Raw genomic sequence first — 20,694 nt, 5'->3', positions numbered from 1 at the left:
GCCACTAGAGAAAGGAGAAGGGAAGATTGTAGGTGATTCTGAGTCCATGAAAGGCTGTTGAGCATATTTAGATAAATTGGTATTTGTTTACTTATGTCTCTCCTCCCTGCCAGCTCAGTAGATGTGAACTCCATGAAGGCAGTCCCTGGGTCTGTTTTACTACCACCACCTCTGTCCTCCCAAATACTCACTACTCAGGGCCTGATACATTGCCCGTTCTACAGAAGAATATTTATGTGAGTGAATGAATGCCTACCTAGTGGTACCCTCAAGTTCAAGTTGAACAAATGTGAATGATGCTTCCGGTGGTAGATTTGCTAGATGGGCATTTTGGAGGGGAGAGGACAGGAGATTTGCAGAGGATTGCTTGAGAGAGAGGATGGTGATGGCTCTTAACTCTTAAGCTGAGTAAGAAGCCAGTGAAGATAAGAGGGCTGGTAGGTGGGAAGAAAATGGGAGGATCTGTGGATTACATTTAACAGGTGAAAAAAATTAGTGATTCCTGGGGTGGGAAGCTTTTGGCAAGGATAGGAGATTGATTGGTAGGATAGGAGATGTCTGAATTTGTGATTGGGAATGTTTTGTAGCCAGAGATGCTTTCTACAGAATAACAAAGGTCAGGGTATGTCCTTGGGAGCATGAAGTGGAATGGAATAGAAGAAAGGTCATTGAGGAGAAGCTTAAGAAACAGGCCAGGCACAGTGGTTCACGCTGTAATCCCAGCACTTTGGGAGGCCAAGGCAGACGGGATCACCTGAGGTTGGGAGTTCAACCTCAGCCTGACCAACATGGAGAAACCCCGTCTGTACTAAAAATACAAAATTAGCTGGGCACAGTGGCACATGCCTGTAATCCCAGCTACTCGGGAGACTGAGGCAGGAGAATCGCTTGAACCCGGGAGGCGGAGGTTGCAGTGAGCCGAGATCGCGCCATTGCACTCCAGCCTGGGCAACAAGAGCAAAACTGTCTCCCCCCCACCCCAAAAAAAAGACCCGAGTGTCAGGAGTATGGTCTGTATTGTCACCAAAAGTGACAGGAGTTGGGGCAGAGAGCAACTTGGGGGCCAAGCCAGGTGCTGAAGTTCTCAGTGAGAGAAGCCAGTGGTCAAATGGGCCCTTTTAATGTGAAACCTGCCGTGAGCAGGCTGTAATGTCTAAATTCATTTACCTGCGTCTTGCTATTAGCCAGAGTAAAAATAGTACAGTAGCTTTCCCACTCCCTTCCCCAGGCTGCCACCTCTAAGGATAACCCTGCTTTTGCATGTGCTTGTTACTATCAGAAGACTTGTCCATTTCTTTCTTGAAGTTGACTTACGCCGGTTTTAATTCTGCCTTTGATGGCTCATTATTATGTAATCTTTTCATTTACTATTTAAAACTTCCATCAAACTTGCTGCCTAGGTTAGTTCCTACTCTGTATTGGATGACCTCTAGCTTTTGAGCTGGTTATTCTGACATCTTTTTGGCATTAAATCTATTTTTTTCCCTTTAGGATTTGGTGTCATAATGAAAACAAGTATTTTTGGCTTCCTTTTTCTTTAAACTGAAATTCTTTTGGAAACAACAAAAGCAATGTCTTAGTTCTTTCTAAAAACCTGTTCACAGTTTGAGATTTGCTTATATTCCTGGTGTTGGTGAAAACTGTGTTGTTAAGTGGAAGTTTAGAGATTATGACATCCAATTTGCCTGATTTTAAGGATGGAAAAAAATGAGGCTGAGATGTATGACTACTAACTAGTTGCAGAGTCCGTCTTCTGGCTTCCAGGTTAGTGTGTGTGTGCTCGTTTTTTAACTATACCAAATGCAGTCAGGAATTTTTTTTTTTAAATCTAATTTTTGCTTGCACATCAAGAAAGGATGGTCTTTTTAATAATAAATATGGGGCACATGTTCTCAGGACCTTCTGGGGCTGTGTCACAGAAATAATAAATATTAAAAATTATAATTGTATTTTCCATTTCCAGGGTGACAGAGTTACGGGAAACATATCTCTAAATCATAATATCCTCTCATGTTCTTGACACTTGTAAGAGCATTAAGAGATGGACACATAGGGTAAATATTAATCAGTTTTAGGATGAGGACAGCAAGATGAAATTACTTGTTCATTAAACTTATTAAGCTAATTCTAACATTACTGCATGGTTACTGTATGCCAGTTACTGTTCAGATGCTTTACCTATATTAACTCATTTAATCTTCACAATTAATGATGTGTAGATGCCATTATTTAACCTAGTTTTAGGAATAAGGGAACAGAAAGGCAAAGAGATGAAGTAGATTGCTCCAGAGGCTCACACAGTGGCATTTAGGCATTCTGACTGGAGCCTAGTCCTTTTAAAAAAATGTATTGTTACATCAATTACACACATTTTTGGGGTACATGTGCTATTTTGGAACATGTATGGAATACGTAATGATCAAATCAGGGTAATTGGGATATCTGTCACCTCAAACATTTATCTTCAGCTCTAAAAGAGTGGTAGAGAATTGTAGTTGGGTCTTGTGAGTTCAAGTCCAATGTGTTCTGTACTGTATTGTCTCTGACTATGAAAATAAATACTGCCTGATCCCAACAGTGTGGTTATATGAACGACCAAATGATCGAAAGATAAACTATGGAAACAAAGCAGAAGTTAGTCTCCCAAAAATGAAACCATAGGAAAATAGGCCAAAGGTTTTTGTAATCCACTAGGTTGGTAAAAGGGTTATGCTATTGAAGGATAATAACACTTCACCTTTTCTTAGTTATAAATGAACTTTTCTTATCCATCTAGCCCATTCCTCAGACTCCATATTATCAGAGAGAAAAGAAGAAACAGAAAAGAGGACCCCTTTTTGAGTTTAGCTCTCCTGAACACACACAGGATGAGTTCAGAAGTTCCCATGACACAGGGCATTGAGAGTGAGCTCCTTGCCTGGTTCCTCACCCGAGAAGAGACCGGCCCAGGTCCATCTCTCCTGAGTAGGAAAGGCTCAGCTTTCTGAAGGGATTTCTACCTGGGCACAGGCTGCCTTGGGCAGGGCCTGGCTGTCTGAGGTAAGATGGAAATCTATCAGATTGTGCAGTCCTGTGCACGGCTGGCCAATGGCCGTCACTAGTGGAGCTGGCAGCCCCCCCCCCGCCCACTTACCTAATTGGAACACCCCAACTCTGGTCACCCTGTGTGCTAGGAACAGAGATCCAAGTTATTACCCTTAAATAATTTGTAGTCTGAGATACTGCAAGGGAAGATGAGATTCAGTCTTTAATAATAATATTTTAAACAATTATACTTACTCAAAAAGTAGAATTAATCAGTTTGGTTGTGAATATTCTACTTTATGTGGGCAGTTGTGAAGATAGACAATCAGAATAACTTAATGTATTTACTTAACTATTTTCTCACAGGAATTCATAAGCTTATAATTAAATTGCATCAGCCACAGCTGCCTGAGCCACCTTAGTCTAGGCTCATTTTATCCCTGGGACGTAGCTGCTGTTTTGGCCTTTGGTGTTCTTCACCTGTTTATCATAGGGTGGATTTACTTTGATTCACAAGTCATTTGTCTAACCTCTCATTTTGTCAAGATAATTCCAGGTGAAATTTCTGGTGATTGGCCCAAAGTATTTCATCTGCCCACAAATTTGATCATTATCCTCTCAAATAAAGGGAACAAAGATGGAAAATAGGTGAAGCTTGGCCTCATTTATTTACATATTGACCCCAATGTCCGAAGTTACTCAGAAGTGTGTACAACTCTATATAGACCCCTTCCTGGAACTGGACACAGAGGCTGAAATAAAAACCAGTTTTCAGCATGACTTAGCACAATGTTATTTATGTTCGCTGCCTATTAGCCTATGGGTCATGAGATTTGTTATTCTAGAGCAGCTGAGTATTGGAGTGGAACAAGCAAAAGCAAGGCATGTTTTTCTATTGTAATCTGTGCTTTTTATTTTTTAAGGTCTATGATAATAGTTTTACATCAACTAAGTGTGATCTGGATTCCTTCTCCAGAATTATAAATTACCTTATTCCCTTCTGCTAAAAGATGCAGGACAGAGAGGGTAAGCTTTTTAGCTGGACATTTATTCCTGTTGTACGATCCTCCTCACCCCCTTTAACGAGTGCTAGAACTACGCCAGAGTATAACTGTCCAAAAAACTTAAAGGAGTTCTGATTTTTATCTGGTCAAATCACTGAAATATGTCATTAGAAAATGTCTGGTAGTGGCCGGGCACGGTGGCTCACGCCTGTAATCCCAGCACTTTGGGAGACTGAGGTGGGTGGATCACGAGGTCAGGAGATCGAGACAATCCTGGCTAACACAGTGAAACCCCATCTCTACTAAAAATACAAAAAAATTAGCTGGGTGTGGTGGCGGGTGCCTGTAGTCCCAGCTACTTGGGGGGCTGAGGCAGGAGAATAGCTTGAACCCATTAAGGTGAAGGCTGCAGTGAGCCGAGATCGCACCACTGCACTCCAGCCTGAGTGACAGTGAGATTCTGTCTCAAAAAAAAAAGAGAAAAGAAAATGCCTGGTAGTGAATAAAATCTTAAATCATGTAGATTGAAAATAATCTGCTACTTCTACTTATGTTGCCATAAAAGCAGTTTTCAAAATATGTTCTCTTAAAATATCTTGAAAATAGTTCCTGGTCTAATGGAAACAAGTGTTGGGAAAATTCTCTTGTTGCAGACATATTCATTAGTGTGATGATAGCATTGCCAAAAGGAAGGAGAACATGCCAGGGCCAACACACACAGTCCTGAGAACATTCCTTCTCTGAATTTCTGACCGGTTCTTTCTCTGTCTCCCTTCTCCTTGTCCAGGAGCTCCATTGTTGGCATCATTATCCAGAATGTAAATGGCTTTGCCAGAAACACTGCCCACAGCTTGTCTAAGAACAAATGTCAAGGAGATATGCTCTTTTCCATGTATTTGCTTTGGATATTTTTCTAGCAATTAAAAAAGCCCGAAGGCTGGGTGCAGTGGCTCATGCTTGTAATTCCCCACACTTTTGGAGGCTGAGGTGGGTGGATCACTTGAGGTCAGGAGTTCAAGACCAGCCTGGCCAACATGGTGAAAACCCCATCTCTACCAAGAAATACAAAAATTAGCTGGTTGTGGTAATCCCAGCTACTTGGGAGGCTGAGGCAGGAGAATCTCTTGAACCTAGGAGGCGGAGGTTGCAGTGAGCTGATAGTGCACCACTGCACTCCTGCCTGGGTGACAAAGTGACCTTGTCTCAAAAAACAAAAAAACAAAAAACACCTGGTATTGGAGGAGATCGTTTTAGTTTAGAAAGTAGAAAGTTTCTTGATGGAGTTGGTCTGGTTGTGTTCATTCCTCAAAGGCAAGATTATAAACTGTTTCTGCCTACTTTGGAAGAGTCAGAGGGTTTGTTTTGTGGCTCTTTATGGTATTTTATCATGTTGGTGGTTTTGTATTCTCTAGAAAATTCCTGTGCTTAAAAATGCTGCCTTACAGAATTAATTTCCTTTAAGGACTTAACTCTTGGGTATTTCCCCTTAATTCCTCTGTTCTCGGAGTGCTTGCCATTGTTATTAAATGCTAGATTTTTAGAGCTGATAGGGCCTTTAGAAACAGAGTAAGAGAGGAGAGTTTGGAGATCATGTAGTTCAACTATTTGTCTTCGTAGGTAAGGAAACAGACCCCACGAGGTGCAGTGCCCAGGGCCTGCAGTTGATGAGTTGGGGCTAGAACCCACGTCCCTGTTGAGTACTTTGCTCTTCGTGGTGTGATTCTGCCCTCTGTCCTAGTGCTCAGATGATGTTCTATACTTAGCAGGGGCACTGGAGACTGAGCTCCAAACCATTTATTACTAAAGTGTATGTTTACCAAGTCCTTTTTGGTTCTGTTATTTATTCCTGTACTCAACTAAGCCAAATCTAGATTTAATTGAAAACTGTATAGACACTGTTAATTCCAAGTGTGCTCTTCAGGCCATGTCCAATGAGGGAGGCACCTTAGTCTTTCAGAGACCATTTTGATAAACATTTAAAGCTTACCATAGTTATTTTTTTGACTTAACACCTTTAAATGCCCCGTGGCATCCAATTGTTGAAGTGTAATGCCCTGTAGGATTCCCATTTCGTTTAGGTTGAGATCTGCCATTCCCCAGCACTCAGGTGAGCTGATTGAGCTGTTCTCCAACTAACCTATTTTAGGACACAAGCTATTTGTTAAACAAGCCAAGTATGTGAATATGTCACTGTTCAGGCACTAGTCTCAGTGGCCCCCCATCTCCCTCAGAATAAAAGCCAACGTCCCTAAAAGGGCCCCGAATGCTGGTCACCTCTGTGACATCACTTCTCATTTTCTGCCCTTTCTCAAATCCCTTCAGTTTCAGGAAAAAACTTCAGAGCATCAGGCAAGCTCCTAATGTACTTTGCACTTGGCTGTTCCCGCTATAGAGACCTTCTCCTCTCCTCTTGGTACCAGGTGGCTCCTCTTTCACCTCCTTCAAAGCAACTCACCTTCTCAGCAAGTCCCTTACTGACCATCTCATTTAAAACTGCCACCCCACCCCAACCTTTCCATTTCTGTTCCCCTCCTCCGCTGTGTTTTTCTCCATAATGCTGGTGACCTTCTAATGTAGGACTTATTTTTTTCTAAAGACCTCTCCTTACAGGTATTTCCCCTTAAGTCCTGTGTTCTCAGAGTTCTTTGAGTATTGGTTTTAGTTTATTTAAATGAAAACTTCCCAGTGCTTCTCATCTGTAGCCAACATTGGGAACTTTTGCCATAGACGTGCTTCATTAAGTGTTCGTTTTGAGAGTTCTCACAGAGGCAGAATTTAAGTATCAAGAACATATTTTTAATTCTTAATAGTAGCTTCAAGCAATGTTTTTCATATAGTAGGACCATTCTCTTGCATCAAACCACATAGTGGCTCAGCATTGTTCCCTACTCATCAGAAAGCTTCCCTGCAGTAGTGATAGCAGCATGTTCCTATATATAACTGATCTTGAGGATCATGCAGCTTATAACCTGAGGTTCCTCTGATTTTAGGGGAAGGATAATGAATTTGTATTATTTGAACAAGAGTGTTAAGATAGGAGATTTCAAATAAAATGGTTAGTTTTACTGACTTTTTCTTAAAATAGTTCAGCGCTAGTTAATGTTTGTATAATTAAGTCTATTTTAGAATATTTGATTCTATGTATAACTTTTTTTTTGGAAATGGAGTCTAGCTCTGGCTTCCAGGCTGCAGTGCAGTGACATGATCTGCAGAGGCTCACTGCAGCCTCCACCTGCCAGGTTCAAGCAATTCTCCTGCCTCAGCCTCCTGAGTAGCTGGGACTATAGGTGTGCCACCACATGCCTGACTAATTTTTGTATTTTCCATACAGATGGGGTTTCACCATGTTGGCCAGGCTGGTGTCAAACTCCTGACGTCAAGTAATCCACCTGTTTTAGGATTCCAAAGTGTTGGGATTTCAGGCGAGAGCCACTGTGCCCAGCTGATACTACGTATAACTTTTTATTTGAAAGTTTTTTTACTCTCAACTATTAAAATTACACATGGTAGAAATGTCAGAGAGCCAAAAGTGCAAGTAGAAATAATGGGAGAATCTCTCAAAGATGACAGCCATCGACACCTGTTTTCTAGCCTTTTCCTATTGCTGTGGTCCTAGTTCTGTTTAGGTGTGATGAGATTTGAACAGTGCAGTGGAGAAAATCCTACCACCACTAAGAATTCTGCACTGTTAACATTTGTACTTACTTTCAGTTTCTTATTTATGTGCATATGTTTTAAACAGAGCAAATAATATACAAGCACATTGTCCCTTTTTAAAATGAATATATTAATAGTGTTACATAAAGTCTTTTTTTTGTTTTTTTTGAGACAGCTTCACTCTGTCGCCCAGGCTGGAATGCAGTGGCGCGCTCTCGGCTCACTGAAACCTCCGCCTCCTGGGTTCAAGTGATTCTCCTGCCTCGGCCTCCTGAGTAGCTGGGACTACAGGCACATGCCACCACCCCCGGCTAATTTTTGTTTTCTTTTTACTAGAGACGGGGTTTCACCATGTTGGCTAAGCCGGTTTTGAACTCCTGACCTCAGGTGATCCACCCACCTTGGCCTCCCAAAGTGCTGGGATTACACGCGTGAGCCACCGTGCCCGGCCAGATAAAGTCATTTTTAATCACTGTTTCCCATTCTGTTCCCTATTCCCATCATGACCCCAGCCCTGGTGCCCTAACTGAAACCATTACTTTTGCAAATTTGGTACATGTTGGTTCAGTACAGTTTTCCTATACTTGTTACCATGGAGAATAGGTAGTATTGCTTTTAGTTTATTAAATAACCTCAGGCTGTAAATATAACATCCTGCAACTTAAAAACACAAACAAACCTTAGCTTTAGATGTATACAGTGTATACACATTGATCTACTTCATTACCCTTGGCTATGTAGGACTCAAGTAGGTGGATGTACTCCCCTTTATCCAACCCTATCCATTGACAGGGTTGAATTCGGCTCTTGGCTTTTATAAATAATATTGCAACAAATACTCTCATGGGTCATCTGGGACATGTGTATTAGTAGTTTTCTAAAGTTATATAGATTTTTTTTACCCTAATTTTTGTCCTCTTAATGCCAAGACATGAACATTTCCCATTATTAAAATGTCTTCATAAACCACATGCTTCTTAAATCTAGACTAACTTCCTTAATGAAAAATTAATATTGGACACAAAGCTTTTTTTTCATCAGAGTAACTTAAATATCACATGGGCCCTCTTGATTGTGGTAGATAGAACATTAAGCTGTTTCAACACAGAGCATTTAAAAACAAAAGCTAAAAGTGTGAGTGACTAGAGTGGTTTAAGACCGGACTACTTGGACTTGGTATTCTTATCTCCTGTTTTCTAACTCAGGGGAAGTTTCTCAGGTTTTTGGAGACAATTTCTGTAGCACCTCACTTGAGGATCCTCCAGTGCCATTTCTCTGCATCTTTCCTGACTTCTGTTTTATTCCCCCTACTGTGTCAATGCTTTATTCAGATTGCAGTTATTTATTGGTGTCTCTTGTCCCACTGCTACAGTGACCTCCTCAAGAATAGTGAACTGTCTTATTTTTGTACCCTATCCAAGCACAATGCCTGCAGTGTAGGCATTGTCAATGCCAAGCTGAATGAATGAGAGAGAGACTGGGGATGGGGGTGAGGGAGGGTGGGGGTCGGAGATAGTGGTGGTGATACTCACCTTAATAAGGAACTTCAGATATTGAAAGTGTGGAACAGAATGAGAGTCCTAAAAGGAAATGAAGTGATAGGGATGACAAAATGACACCTTTGACAATGGATCTCTGCTTTAGAATATTGCCATTTGCATATATACTGACTGATTGAATCTCTGGTTTTATTAATTTCTCCTTGAAGTTTAAATGGCCATATAACAAAGTGTGTACTTGGTTTACTAGGAAAAGTTTTAAAAACTTAAACCTCCAACAGATATAGCCAACTTAGAGGTTTTTTTTGTTTTTTTTTTTTTAACTCCTTGCTTCATTTCTTGGTTGCCCCAATTTTAATCAAAACTGGGTTTCCCTGAATGAGTAGACTAATGTTAAAGGAAATATTTTGGTCACTGTTCTTATGAAATCCTTTGTGGTTTGAAGTGGTATTCCTTTAGCATTTCAACAGTTTCATTCATGTTCCGCACACAGTGTAGCCAAGTGATACCAGTAAGTGAGCTTCAGAAAGAGAAGTTCCAATGCAGAACCTCCAGATTTAGAGCTTGAACAATAAAACTTCTGGGAGGGAGAGTCAGACTTTTATCATGACACTGGTTATGAACCATTTAGTAGTATAATTTATCTTTGGGCAGTATCTTCATAGCTCAGAAAACAGTTGCTTTAATGATTATTTTGTATAAGAAGCTGCATTTCTCCCAGCTTGCTCTTTTTTGTTAATAGAACGCTGATATATTCTAAGTAATTGGAGCTATCAGGAGAATATAATGTTTATCAGTAACCAAAGATATATGGTTGAAAGTAGTGATTTATAAGTATTATCACCTTTTCCCAATACTGAAATTGTTTCCAGTACTGAAATACTTTTAAAGACTAATTGTTCTCTGGATACTTTTTGCTGCTAATTAACATCTCTTTTTACAGGATTCATGAATAAAATTTTCCATCCCAACATTGATGAAGCGTAAGTAACTATTTTAAAATGTTTAAATTTTAGCAGCAACTGCTCTTCATTAGCGTTTCTCTCTCTGTTATAAAAAGCCTCAGTTATCGTTTTGGACCTTATCAGGAGTTAGGACTGTATGAATGGTCATGTAAATGATAGAATCCAAAGGATATGAGGTCCTCAATCCCTTAGTTCACATTCTGCTATTGTACCACTTAGTTTTTTCCATTGTCGTGACTGGATCCTTCATTTTTCTTGTTATCCAGCAAACAGTAGTAATATTCCACATCTCACTTCTCTTTGTGTAGACACAATTCAGAGATGTGTTTTCAGTCTATGGATTGACTGTTTTCAGACCTTACAGTATTTTCTCGATTCTTGAGAGTAAGGCAAAATGACTATAGATTCAGTTAATGAATCTTATTTATCCCTTTCTTTCCTTCTAATATTTTATTAATGATACTTTAAAATATTCTAGCATATCCTGTTTTATACTTCTAGTGCTGTTTAGAATATATTATTATTTGGGACGCGGTTTTAATTTGTCATGGCACTAAGTTTTGCTGTCTCTCACAAGCATATCTAACAGGTTTTTCTGAACCCTGTGTGAGTAGGTTGTATATATACATACATCATGCCCCTTAGTCCTTTAATATTAATACTTTGTTGTATCAGTTATCCTAACAAGGATATTCTCTTATCTGTCCACAGTATATAGTTGTCAGATTCAGGAATTTAACATTAATGCAATACTTTTTATTTAATCTACTGCCATATTCCAGTAACTTACTTTTTAGCACTTTTTTCTTTCAGTAAAGGATCCAGTCTAGAATCACACATTACATTTAGTTGTCAGGTTTCTTTAAACTACTTTAATCAGGATTAGTTCCTCAGCCTGCCTTTTTCTTTTATAAAATTCACATTTTAAAATAATATAAACCCATTATTTTATAGATTGTTCCTCAATTTGGGTTTGTCTGATGTTTCCTGTTCATTAGATTCAGAGCATGAACACGCTTAAGGCCAGAAAACTACAAAGTAAGATTATATCTTTCTTAGGGTATCACATTCAGAGACATACAAGGTCTGTCTGCCCCTTGTGTTCTCAGCACCTGGTTCAGGTGTTGTCTGGTTTCTCAATTGTATAGTTACTATTTTCCCCTTTCAGTCTGTAAGGTGACACTTTAAGACTTTGTACTATTCTGTTTCTCATCATAGTTTTCCCCAATTGGGATTCTTTTTTTCACAGATCTATTAAAAGTATTTCTCTTGATAAGTAAAATTAGTTGCCAGATACATGCAACTAACTTTCTAATTTTTAAAAACATGCCATTCTTTCCATCTGTTTCAGGTCAGGAACTGTGTGTCTAGATGTAATTAATCAAACTTGGACAGCTCTCTATGGTGAGTTTGGCCATGGAATATTTTTTGGAGATGTTGAGACATTGCCTAAAAAAATGTTATTTGGCTTTTCTTTTCTGGTTTAAGATGTTTTGTTGGTAATGGGAAGGGATTTTTGAGGGACCGACTGGGAAAGTTTGATCAGTGGAAAAAATATTTTCTCTTAAGTACAAATATATCAGTTTAGCTGTGGAAATTTAAAATGATTTTGTGAGATTCCAAACTTAAGGTATAGTGATACAGGTGCGCACACACGAATACGTGTGCAAACATATGTATGTATTAGAAGCACATAATATATATATTTTAGTTTTAGAAAAAACTAAAACTACTTAGGAATGTCCCTCTGAAATGAGAGAGAAATGATATAGTAAGAGGTTTTAGGGGATCATCTTTTTAAAGGCCAAAACTTCCTTATGAAGGAAGAGTAATTTAGCCTTACCTTCAGTGCTGAAATTGACACCCCATCTCCTACAGGGAATCAACAAATGAATTGCCTAGCTCTGCAAAGTACTATGCTGAATATCACAGAGAGTTATAAAGAGCATCAGGCCTTTCCTCCTTATCACCTGGTTGGGGAGCTGAAAATATTTTAAAATACAGTCATCCCTTGGTATCTGCAGGGGATCAGTTCCCAGACCACCAGCAGATACCAAAATTTGTGCTTACTCAAGTCCCACACTCATCCCTGCAAAACCTGCTGACATGGAGGGCTAGCTGTATTTATTGAAAACCACATGTGAGTGGACCTATGCAGTTCAAACTGTGCATGGACCCATGTTGTTCAAGGGTCAGTTGTATATTTGAAGTTAATTAGGGATACAACAAATAAATCTATTTTTCCCTCCACTTGTCCAAATCTCAGGCTTCGTAGAGTCTCCCTACTCCAGTGCTCCTACCCCATATACTTCTGCTGATTCTCCAGCTGGAAGTAATCGCTGGATACATTACATTTTATAGCTCCTTTTTTTATGGCCCACTTTCACTTTCTGCTGTGTATTTGTTGTTTATGCCTATTTTTTTGTGCTACTAGATTATTTCCTATCTTAAGGGCTATCAGGTGTATGTCTGATTCATCTGGAAGGCCCAGGATTCTTATCACAGTGCCCTTCACCAATATGGGTTGAAAGAGTGAATGGTACAGGTAACAGTTGCTGAGAGGCACAAGAAAAGAAGGGAAAGCTCACTTGAGGCTGAGCTTAACCAGGGATGGCTGCTTCTTGTTGAAGACTTGTGTGACCTTTTAATGGTCTGAGGTAGATAAGACTTCTTAGTCCAGCCACAATTTGCAAGTTACCTTTGCCAGATATCCTTGAACTAGGTTGGTAAATGAGAATCACAGAGAAAGGTTGGTCAGCAGCAGAACACAGTTAATCCCTGCCTCCACCTGATTGTGCCATTCAAAAATTATTTTCTCTACCTGGAATGTTCTCCCCTGATCTTTGTGTGGTTGGCACCTTCTTCACTCATCTCACATATCACTTCCTCAGAGCAGTTTCCTTTCCCAGCCACTCCATCTGAAATGACACCCCTCCATAGCACAGCACCCTGTTGTATGTATTTTTTTAATTTTAAAATTGTTTTTTAATTCATAGAAACAGAGTTGCACTCTGTTGCCCAGGCTGGAATGCAGTGGTGTGATAATAGCTCACTGCAGCCTTGAGCTCCTGGGCTCGTGATCCTCCCACCTCAGCCTCCCCAGTAGCTGGGACTATAGGAGCATACTACCAGGCCTGGCTAGTGCCCCATTTTCAGTAAGCTTCTGAAACTGGTATTTGTTTATTGTTTATCTTATCCCCTTGGATTGTAAGCACGACGAGTAGGGACTTCGTCTTGTTCTTGTCTTTCTCTCTCTCCATGCACATGCAACTATAACAGTGCCTGGTGCACAATAAGGGTTCGACTATTTGTTGTCTTAATGGGTGAGTTAATCATGTCCAGTACTATTTAACAAGAGAGTTTTAGGGGAGATGGTGGCATCTAGTTGAGGCAACAAGAAAGAACATACACTCTGAGCTTGATTAAATGGATTCATTTTAAGATTTTTTTTGGTAAAAATGTCTCATGGCAGGCTGCCTGGAATATCTGATGTAATGATGTGTTTTCTTAAACTACATTCACATTTTAGAAATGTACATATCAAAATACTGCAAGCTGGTTCCAATTACAATGAAGTAAATTGATGTTTAGTTTTGCTAAAGCTTTTACCATTGACCAGAAAAGCTTTGTGGAAGATGTTTGCTGACTGTCAAGTGCCTCATGTCTCAGAACAGATTTTTTAAAAAAAATAACAGTTTCACTGAATTCACAGACATGCAACTCACCCATTTAAAGTGTGTAATTCAGTAGTTTTTAATATATTCAGTTATATGCAGCCATCACCACAGTCAATTTTAGGACATTTTCATCACCTCAAAAATAAATGTATACCCTTTAACTATTCCCTACTTGCCCCCCAGCCCTAGGCGACCACAAATCTGCTTTTTGTTTCTGTGGATTTGCCTGTTCTGGACACTTCTTAGAAATGTAATTATATAATATGTGGTCTTTTGTGACTGGTTTTTTTCACTTTGCATAATGTTTTCAAGGATGATCCGTGTTGCATGTATCAGAATTTCTTAAGGCTGAATAATATTTCATTGTATAGATAAACCACATTATTTGTCAGATAATAGACATTTGGGTTGTTTCTGTCTTTTGGCTGTTATGAGTATTATAAATATTTGTGGACAAGTTTTTATGTAGACATGTTTGCATTTCTCTTGGGTATATAGGAGTGAAATTGCTGGATAGTATGTGTAACTATTTGAGGACTGATAGACTACTTTCTAAAGTGGCCAACATGAGTAAGTTTTCATCACATTTATAAAATGTTAGCGTATGTTCTTATATTAACTTGCAAAGCATTTAATAAGCAGCAAGAGTTAAACCACGTTGGTCCAAGTGAACTGAAAGCAGACTTCTGTGTTACATGTGTATGAGTTATTGAACATGTTCCATAGTACAGGAGTGTGGGCAGACTAACAGGTAAGTGCATGAAAACAAGAAGAAATATTTTCAGAGTATACTCAAAAGTATACTGAGCATGGGAGAATTGTTTTGACATTTTGCTCAAAACTATTTCTCAAGAAAATTCAGCATTTCTTTCATGGAAAGTTTTAGGAACAGGTAAATACAATTATATAAAGTACCAGTAGAATATGTTCGTTCGGATGACCTTGAAGTATTTTTTCAGACTTATCTGATCTTGAGATCTGAACTGAATTTTTATTACAAACTGTTAAAGCCTCTGGCATTGAAGATTAGTTCATAATTGGTGAGTTCTGAATCACTTCATTTCCTGCAGTGGTTCCTGAGAGAATCTGAGTTCAAAGGACCGCCCCCACCAACCCCTGCCCCGCCAAAAAAAAAAAAAAACTAACACTACATAACTAATAGGAGAAAGTTGGCATGTCAACATAAATATTCATCTGAAAAACAAAAGGCTAAGCCTGGCACCTAAAACTTGTTTCAACACTTTCCTCTGCTGTAGATTCAATGAGGGAGCAGGGAGTGGATTGTGAAATTTCCTGCCCTTTACCTTGCCCCAGGGCATTACTGTGCTGTGGGTTATACATATTTGTAGCATAACAACAATTCACAGTTGAAGTTTCAGGTTTATGTTAATCATAGCCTGATATTAAACTGCATTCATGTTAGCAGTAAATTTAGTCCTCTGTCCCCTCACACCCCTCCCCGTCGTTGATTTCTGGTAAGCCAGTTGACTCATTGCTTCTGTTCTTACCCTGTTTTCTCTTTGCCAAGTGTGTGTGCAATTTGTTTATTCAGAGTTCAAAATTGGTATAATTGTGGTTTACTCACCCAGTAATTTTTAATTTTATATTATTTAACCTTACAAGAGAGCTAATTATGGTGAGGAATCGGATTAATTTTGTAAAGATGCTTGTCATCAGTATGAAGTTATCAAGTCTGAAGTTATCTATTGTTATTCTTATGACATTAAACAAAGTAGCAGATGACCAAATTGATTGATTTTGGCTTCCTGCATGATAGCATCTTTTTTTTGCATCCCTTCCTGCTCTTCCAGACAGCAGTGACAGAAGCTCTGAGAAACATAAAATGTAGCCAAGGGGATCTGGATTTCCATTTCAAAACAAATTAATTTTAAGGACTGATAGGAGAGTTCATTAAGCCATAGGTAGCTTTTTAAGCACTCTTCTATTTTCCAGTTTTCCTTTTTTTCTCCAAAATATATTTTATCCGTAGTTGGCTTGTCACCCTGCACTCCTGGGGGCTCAGGTGCCTTCACTGCAATACAGCTTTAATCTCTCTTTCATCCCACCCTTCTGGACAAGGCATGCTTGATCCCTGCAAATGTGTTTCTCTCTCCAACTTTCATTTTATTCATTCTTTTACTTGGTGTAAATTATGTATATGATGGATTAAGTTGTAGGCTGGGCACAGTGGCTCACACCTGTAATCCCAGCACTTTGGGTGGCTGAGGCGGGCGGATCACCTTAGGTCGGGAGTTAGAGACCAGCCATGACCAACATGGAGAAACCCCGTGTATTTCTACTAAAAATACAAAATTAGCTGGGCATGGTGGTGCATGCCTGTAGTCTCAGCTACTCGGGAGGCTGAGGCAGGAGAATCGCTTGAATCGCTTGAACCCGCGAGGTGGAGGTTGCTGTGAGCCCAGATTGCACCATTTCACTCCAGCCTGGGCAATAAGAGCGAAACTCCATCTCAAAAATACCAAAAAAAAAAAAAAAAAAAAGTTGTGGAGAAGTGGAGGTGGAAGACAATTTTCTTATGAAATTGGGCAGTTTACATTTTCACCCTTAGGGTTTCACCCTTAGGGTTGCTAGCCAGTGGACTGGATACTTGTACTCTTATTTTGCTGGGCAGAAAAATCAACATTTGGGAGAAGTCTTCCCCTAGAGTTATCTGGGGAGTTAATAACAGGCAAATTAAATTGACTACAACAGAAGGGAATACTTCAAGGACTTTGAGATTAGGCAAGAGATATAAAATTTCTTTCTTTTTTTTTCTTTCTTTCTTTTTTTTTTTTTTTTGAGACGGAGTCGCGCTCTGTTGTCCAGGCTGGAGTGTAATGGTGCGATCTCGGCTCACTGTGAGCTCCGCCTCCTGGTTTCATGCCGTTCTCTTGCCTCAGCCTCCCGAATAGCTGGGACTACAGGCGCCTAAAATTTCTTTTACCGGGCATTTAGAAATTTAAAATACAAATTTAACACTTATCCCATCCCCTTTTCAGTCAGATAGTCTGTGAATCTTCCCAAATAATTCAGATTTTGGCAGAAGGTGTATCTTAAAATAATGCTTTATGCTGGATTAGTGCATGCTGTTTCTAAACATTTTAGTGTACTTACACAGATAAGAAATACATGTATGTGTCTACATGGATGATTGGCCAATTACTATTTGAACAGCTTGAGAACTTCGGTATTGGTCTGTCCATGTTGAATCACGAACATCATCCTGCCTTTGGAACAGCTGGATGTCATTATTTCTAGATAGAGGCCAAGTAGAGCAATTCTGTCCAGTACTATTGGGATAATGTCACCTGTTATACATAATAAAGAAATATGCTCAATTGTGGATTTGCGCTTCAACAGTACTTAGCTAGCTCTGTGACCAACCTTTATCTGTCTGCTTGGAAATCTTCAGATGTGGTGTATGTGGCTCAGGAGTTTAACTAGTTATATACATAAAAACGGAGTCTTGCTTGCTTTGAACAACTTAGTGGAAATTCATTAAAAATATCACACTTGGCCAGACGCGGTGACTCAAGCCTGTAATCCCAGCACTTTGAGAGGCCGAGACTGGCGGATCACGAGGTCAGGAGATCGAGACCATCCTGGCTAACACAGTGAAACCCCATCTCTACTAAAAAAATACAAAAAACTAGCCGGGCAGGGTGGCGGGCGCCTGTAGTCCCAGCTACTCGGGAGGCTGAGGCAAGAGAATGGTGTAAACTCGGAAGGCGGAGCTTGCAGTGAGCTGAGATCCGGCCACTGCACTCCAGCCTGGGCAACAGAGGGAGACTCTGCCTCAAAAAAAAAAAAAAAAAAAAAAAAAAAAAAATCACACTCACTGGTGGTCAGCTTTAAAACCATGGAGTGGTCCGGGCTTTTTGGATCGTGGGACATGAGCCAGCCAGGATATGGCTCTGAAAAACAGCCACAGCTATATTCTACTTTCGTAGGGGCTCTGATTTCAGGGCTTGTTTCATTCTTGATTATATGTAAATGCAGCCTTTGTTTTATCTTCATTCACTTGTGATTACTGAGTTAATAAAGTCTTCCCAGTGTATGGACACTTGGCCTGTAATTGCAGGAAGTTATCTCTCATTATTCTTTTCTGATATTAACAACAACTAAATTATCGTCTAGTAATTACAAGCTTGAATAGCGAGTTTTAGTATGACAGCAAGACTAGCCAGCTAGCTAATTACACATTAACTGCCCTCATTTCTGGAAGGCTAATAACAAATCCTATTACCATGTTTTAGCTTACAAGTTATTAAGGTAAGCAGGGTCATAACAGGTTTGGACTAGGATGAATGACCTCTAAAAAACACCCAAGTAAGATGAGAATTGTTTTGAGATTGACAATGCAGCAAGAGCAGTGTTTTTGATGAACAAGAGCTTGTTTTCTTCATTGTGATCTATGCAGTAGCATTTATTTTCTTCTGCAGCTCTCTGAAGTTTAAATATGTTGGGGGGAAAGGGGCTACAATTAGGCAATGAATGGGAAATTACCTTTTAAACAGGTTTGGAATGCTTTAAAACCAGTCCATGTCCTGTAGCTACACACCTCAGATTGGTGGCCTGGTAGCCTGGCCCTGAGCAGAATGTGGCTGGTTTTCCTGGCTTCAGCACCCTGTATTCATCTATCCGTCTATCTTTTCTTTTCTTTTTTTTTTCTTTTCTTTTCTTCTCTTTTCTTTCTTTCTCTATTTATCTTTCTCTGTCTCTCTCTCTCTCTCCCCACCCCACCTCTTTCTCTCCTTTCTTTCTTTCTTTATTGAGACAGAGTCTCACTTTGTCGCCCAGGCTGGAGTGCAGTGGTGCAATCTCGGCTCACTGCAACCTCTGCCACCCAGGTTCAAGCGATTCTCCTGCCTCAGCCTCCCAAGTAGCTGGGATTATAGGCACCTGCCACTGCACCTGGCTACTTTTTATAGTTTTAGTAGAGATGGCATTTCACCATCTTGGCGAGGCTGGTCTTGAACTCCTGACCTCATGATCTACCTGCCTCGGCCTCCCAAAGTACTGGGATTACAGGTGTGCGCCACCGTGCCAGGCCAGCACCCTGCGTCTTTCATATTTCCCTTTCCCACACAGCACAGGAACACCTGTTTCTAGCTTAGAATACTTAAAAACCAAAATGTTACTAAGTGAGATTTAAATGTTTTTTTTGGTTTTTTTTTTTTTTTGAGACAGAGTCTTGCTGTGTCGCCCAGGCTGGAGTGCAGTGGCTGGATCTCAGCTCACTGCAAGCTCTGCCTCCCGGGTTTACACCATTCTCCTGCCTCAGCCTCCCGAGTAGCTGGGACTACAGGCGTCCGCCACCTCGCCCGGCTAGTTTTTATTTTATTTTATTTTTTAGTAGAGACAGGGTTTCACTATGTTAGCCAGAATGGTCTCGATCTCCTGACGTCGTGATCCGCCCGTCTCGGCCTCCCAAAGTGCTGGGATTACAGGCTTGAGCCACCGCGCCCGGCTGAGATTTAAATGTTTTTATCATGTATGTTGCAAACATTCTTTGATTGTTTGAATTCCTACTAATTGTTCTTTCTTTCTTTCTTTCTTTTTTTTTTTTTTTTTTTTGAGACAAGGTCTTGCCCTGTCACCCAGGCTGGAAGTGCAGTGTGGCTCACTGCAGCCTCAACCTCCTGGGCTCAAGTGATCCTCCTGTCTCAGCCTCTCAAATAGCAGAGACTACAGGCATGCACCACCACACCAAGCTAATTTTTCATTTATACTACAGATGGGGGTGTCACTGTGTTGTCCAGGCTGGTCTTGAACCCCTGGGCTCAAGTGATCTGCCCACCTTGGCCTCCCAGAGTGCTAGGATTACAGTCATGGGCCACTGCACCCAGCCACCATTTTTGAGAGGTAGGAGGGAGGTGTTTGGTGTGTTTTTTAAAGCATCCCACTTCTTTTCGGATAAGGGAGGTGTTTTCGTCTGTTTTTTATTTTGTTTTATTTTGTTTTGTTGCCTGCATGGCCCTCTTCATTAAGACTTTATCTGTAAAAGATCCCCATGGACTAATATGAGAAGATACGTGAATCTGCTGAGCTTAGATTTTTTATATATTTTATCCACACACGAGACCCTCTCAGTTAAGTAATTGTATGAATTCTTTAATATACCTTTTAGTATTTGGCAGCGGGTTGTATTATCTTATTTGTAGCTAGTTAGCCTTCAGTAAACTAAGTGCAGCATGGTGAGCCCTGTGGCCAGCTGGGCCTGAGCCACAGCACTGCAGGAAGTCTGGTGGGTTGCTTCAGCTCGCCACCTGTGTGCCCTCAAAGCAGCTGGAGAAATGGGCTTTTTGTCACTGAGGTTGAGTTCAAATTAATTATTTTATTATTTCATTATATTTTATTTTGTTTTATTTGAGATGGAGTCTTCCTCTGTCGCTCAGGCTGGAGTACAGTGATGCAGTCTCAGCTCACTGCAACCTCTGCCTCCTCGATTCAAGCAATTTTCCTGCTTCAACCTCCCAAGTATCTGGGATTATACAGGCGCCCACCACCAAGCCCGACTAATTTTTGTATGTTTAGTAGAGACAGGATTTCACCATGTTGACCAGGTTGGTCTTGAACTCCTGACTTCAAGTGATCCACCCGCTTCAGCCTTCCAGAGTGCTGGGATTACAGGTGTGAGCCGCTGCGCCTGGCTCAAATTAGTTATTTTAGAGAATATTACTTTTAATCTCAAAACTGTTTCTTTGAAGTCTGCCTGCCTATCTGATTGGTTTTATTGAAGTTTTCCTTGAGAATAACTGCTTGGTTGTGTGCAGCGTAGGACTCTTTATAGGTTTTTGACTACTCTTCCTTTCTTGTAGAATTTCACTGTCTTTTAATGTTTACAGACTGTAAGCAGGATAAAATT

The 20,694-nt window shown here is 40.2% G+C and overlaps 1 protein-coding gene across 2 annotated transcripts in view; it reads left to right on the top strand.

Moving 5' to 3' along the window:
* UBE2H (ubiquitin conjugating enzyme E2 H) overlaps positions 1-20,694 on the top strand; it is a 118,628-nt gene that overhangs the window by 79,764 nt on the left and 18,170 nt on the right. The window contains exons 4-5 of one of the 2 annotated variants that reach the window (XM_007982899.3): positions 10,128-10,167; positions 11,501-11,553. The exons of the other annotated variant lie outside the window; for it this stretch is intronic. Coding sequence (XP_007981090.3) covers positions 10,128-10,167; positions 11,501-11,553 — 93 coding nt within the window. The remainder of the gene's footprint in view (positions 1-10,127; positions 10,168-11,500; positions 11,554-20,694) is intronic. 2 annotated transcript variants of the gene reach the window in all.

The sequence above is a fragment of the Chlorocebus sabaeus genome, chromosome 21 (assembly GCF_047675955.1).
Source record: "Chlorocebus sabaeus isolate Y175 chromosome 21, mChlSab1.0.hap1, whole genome shotgun sequence".
NCBI classification, from domain to species: domain Eukaryota; kingdom Metazoa; phylum Chordata; class Mammalia; order Primates; family Cercopithecidae; genus Chlorocebus; species Chlorocebus sabaeus.
This window is presented reverse-complemented; position numbering and strand designations above follow the sequence as displayed.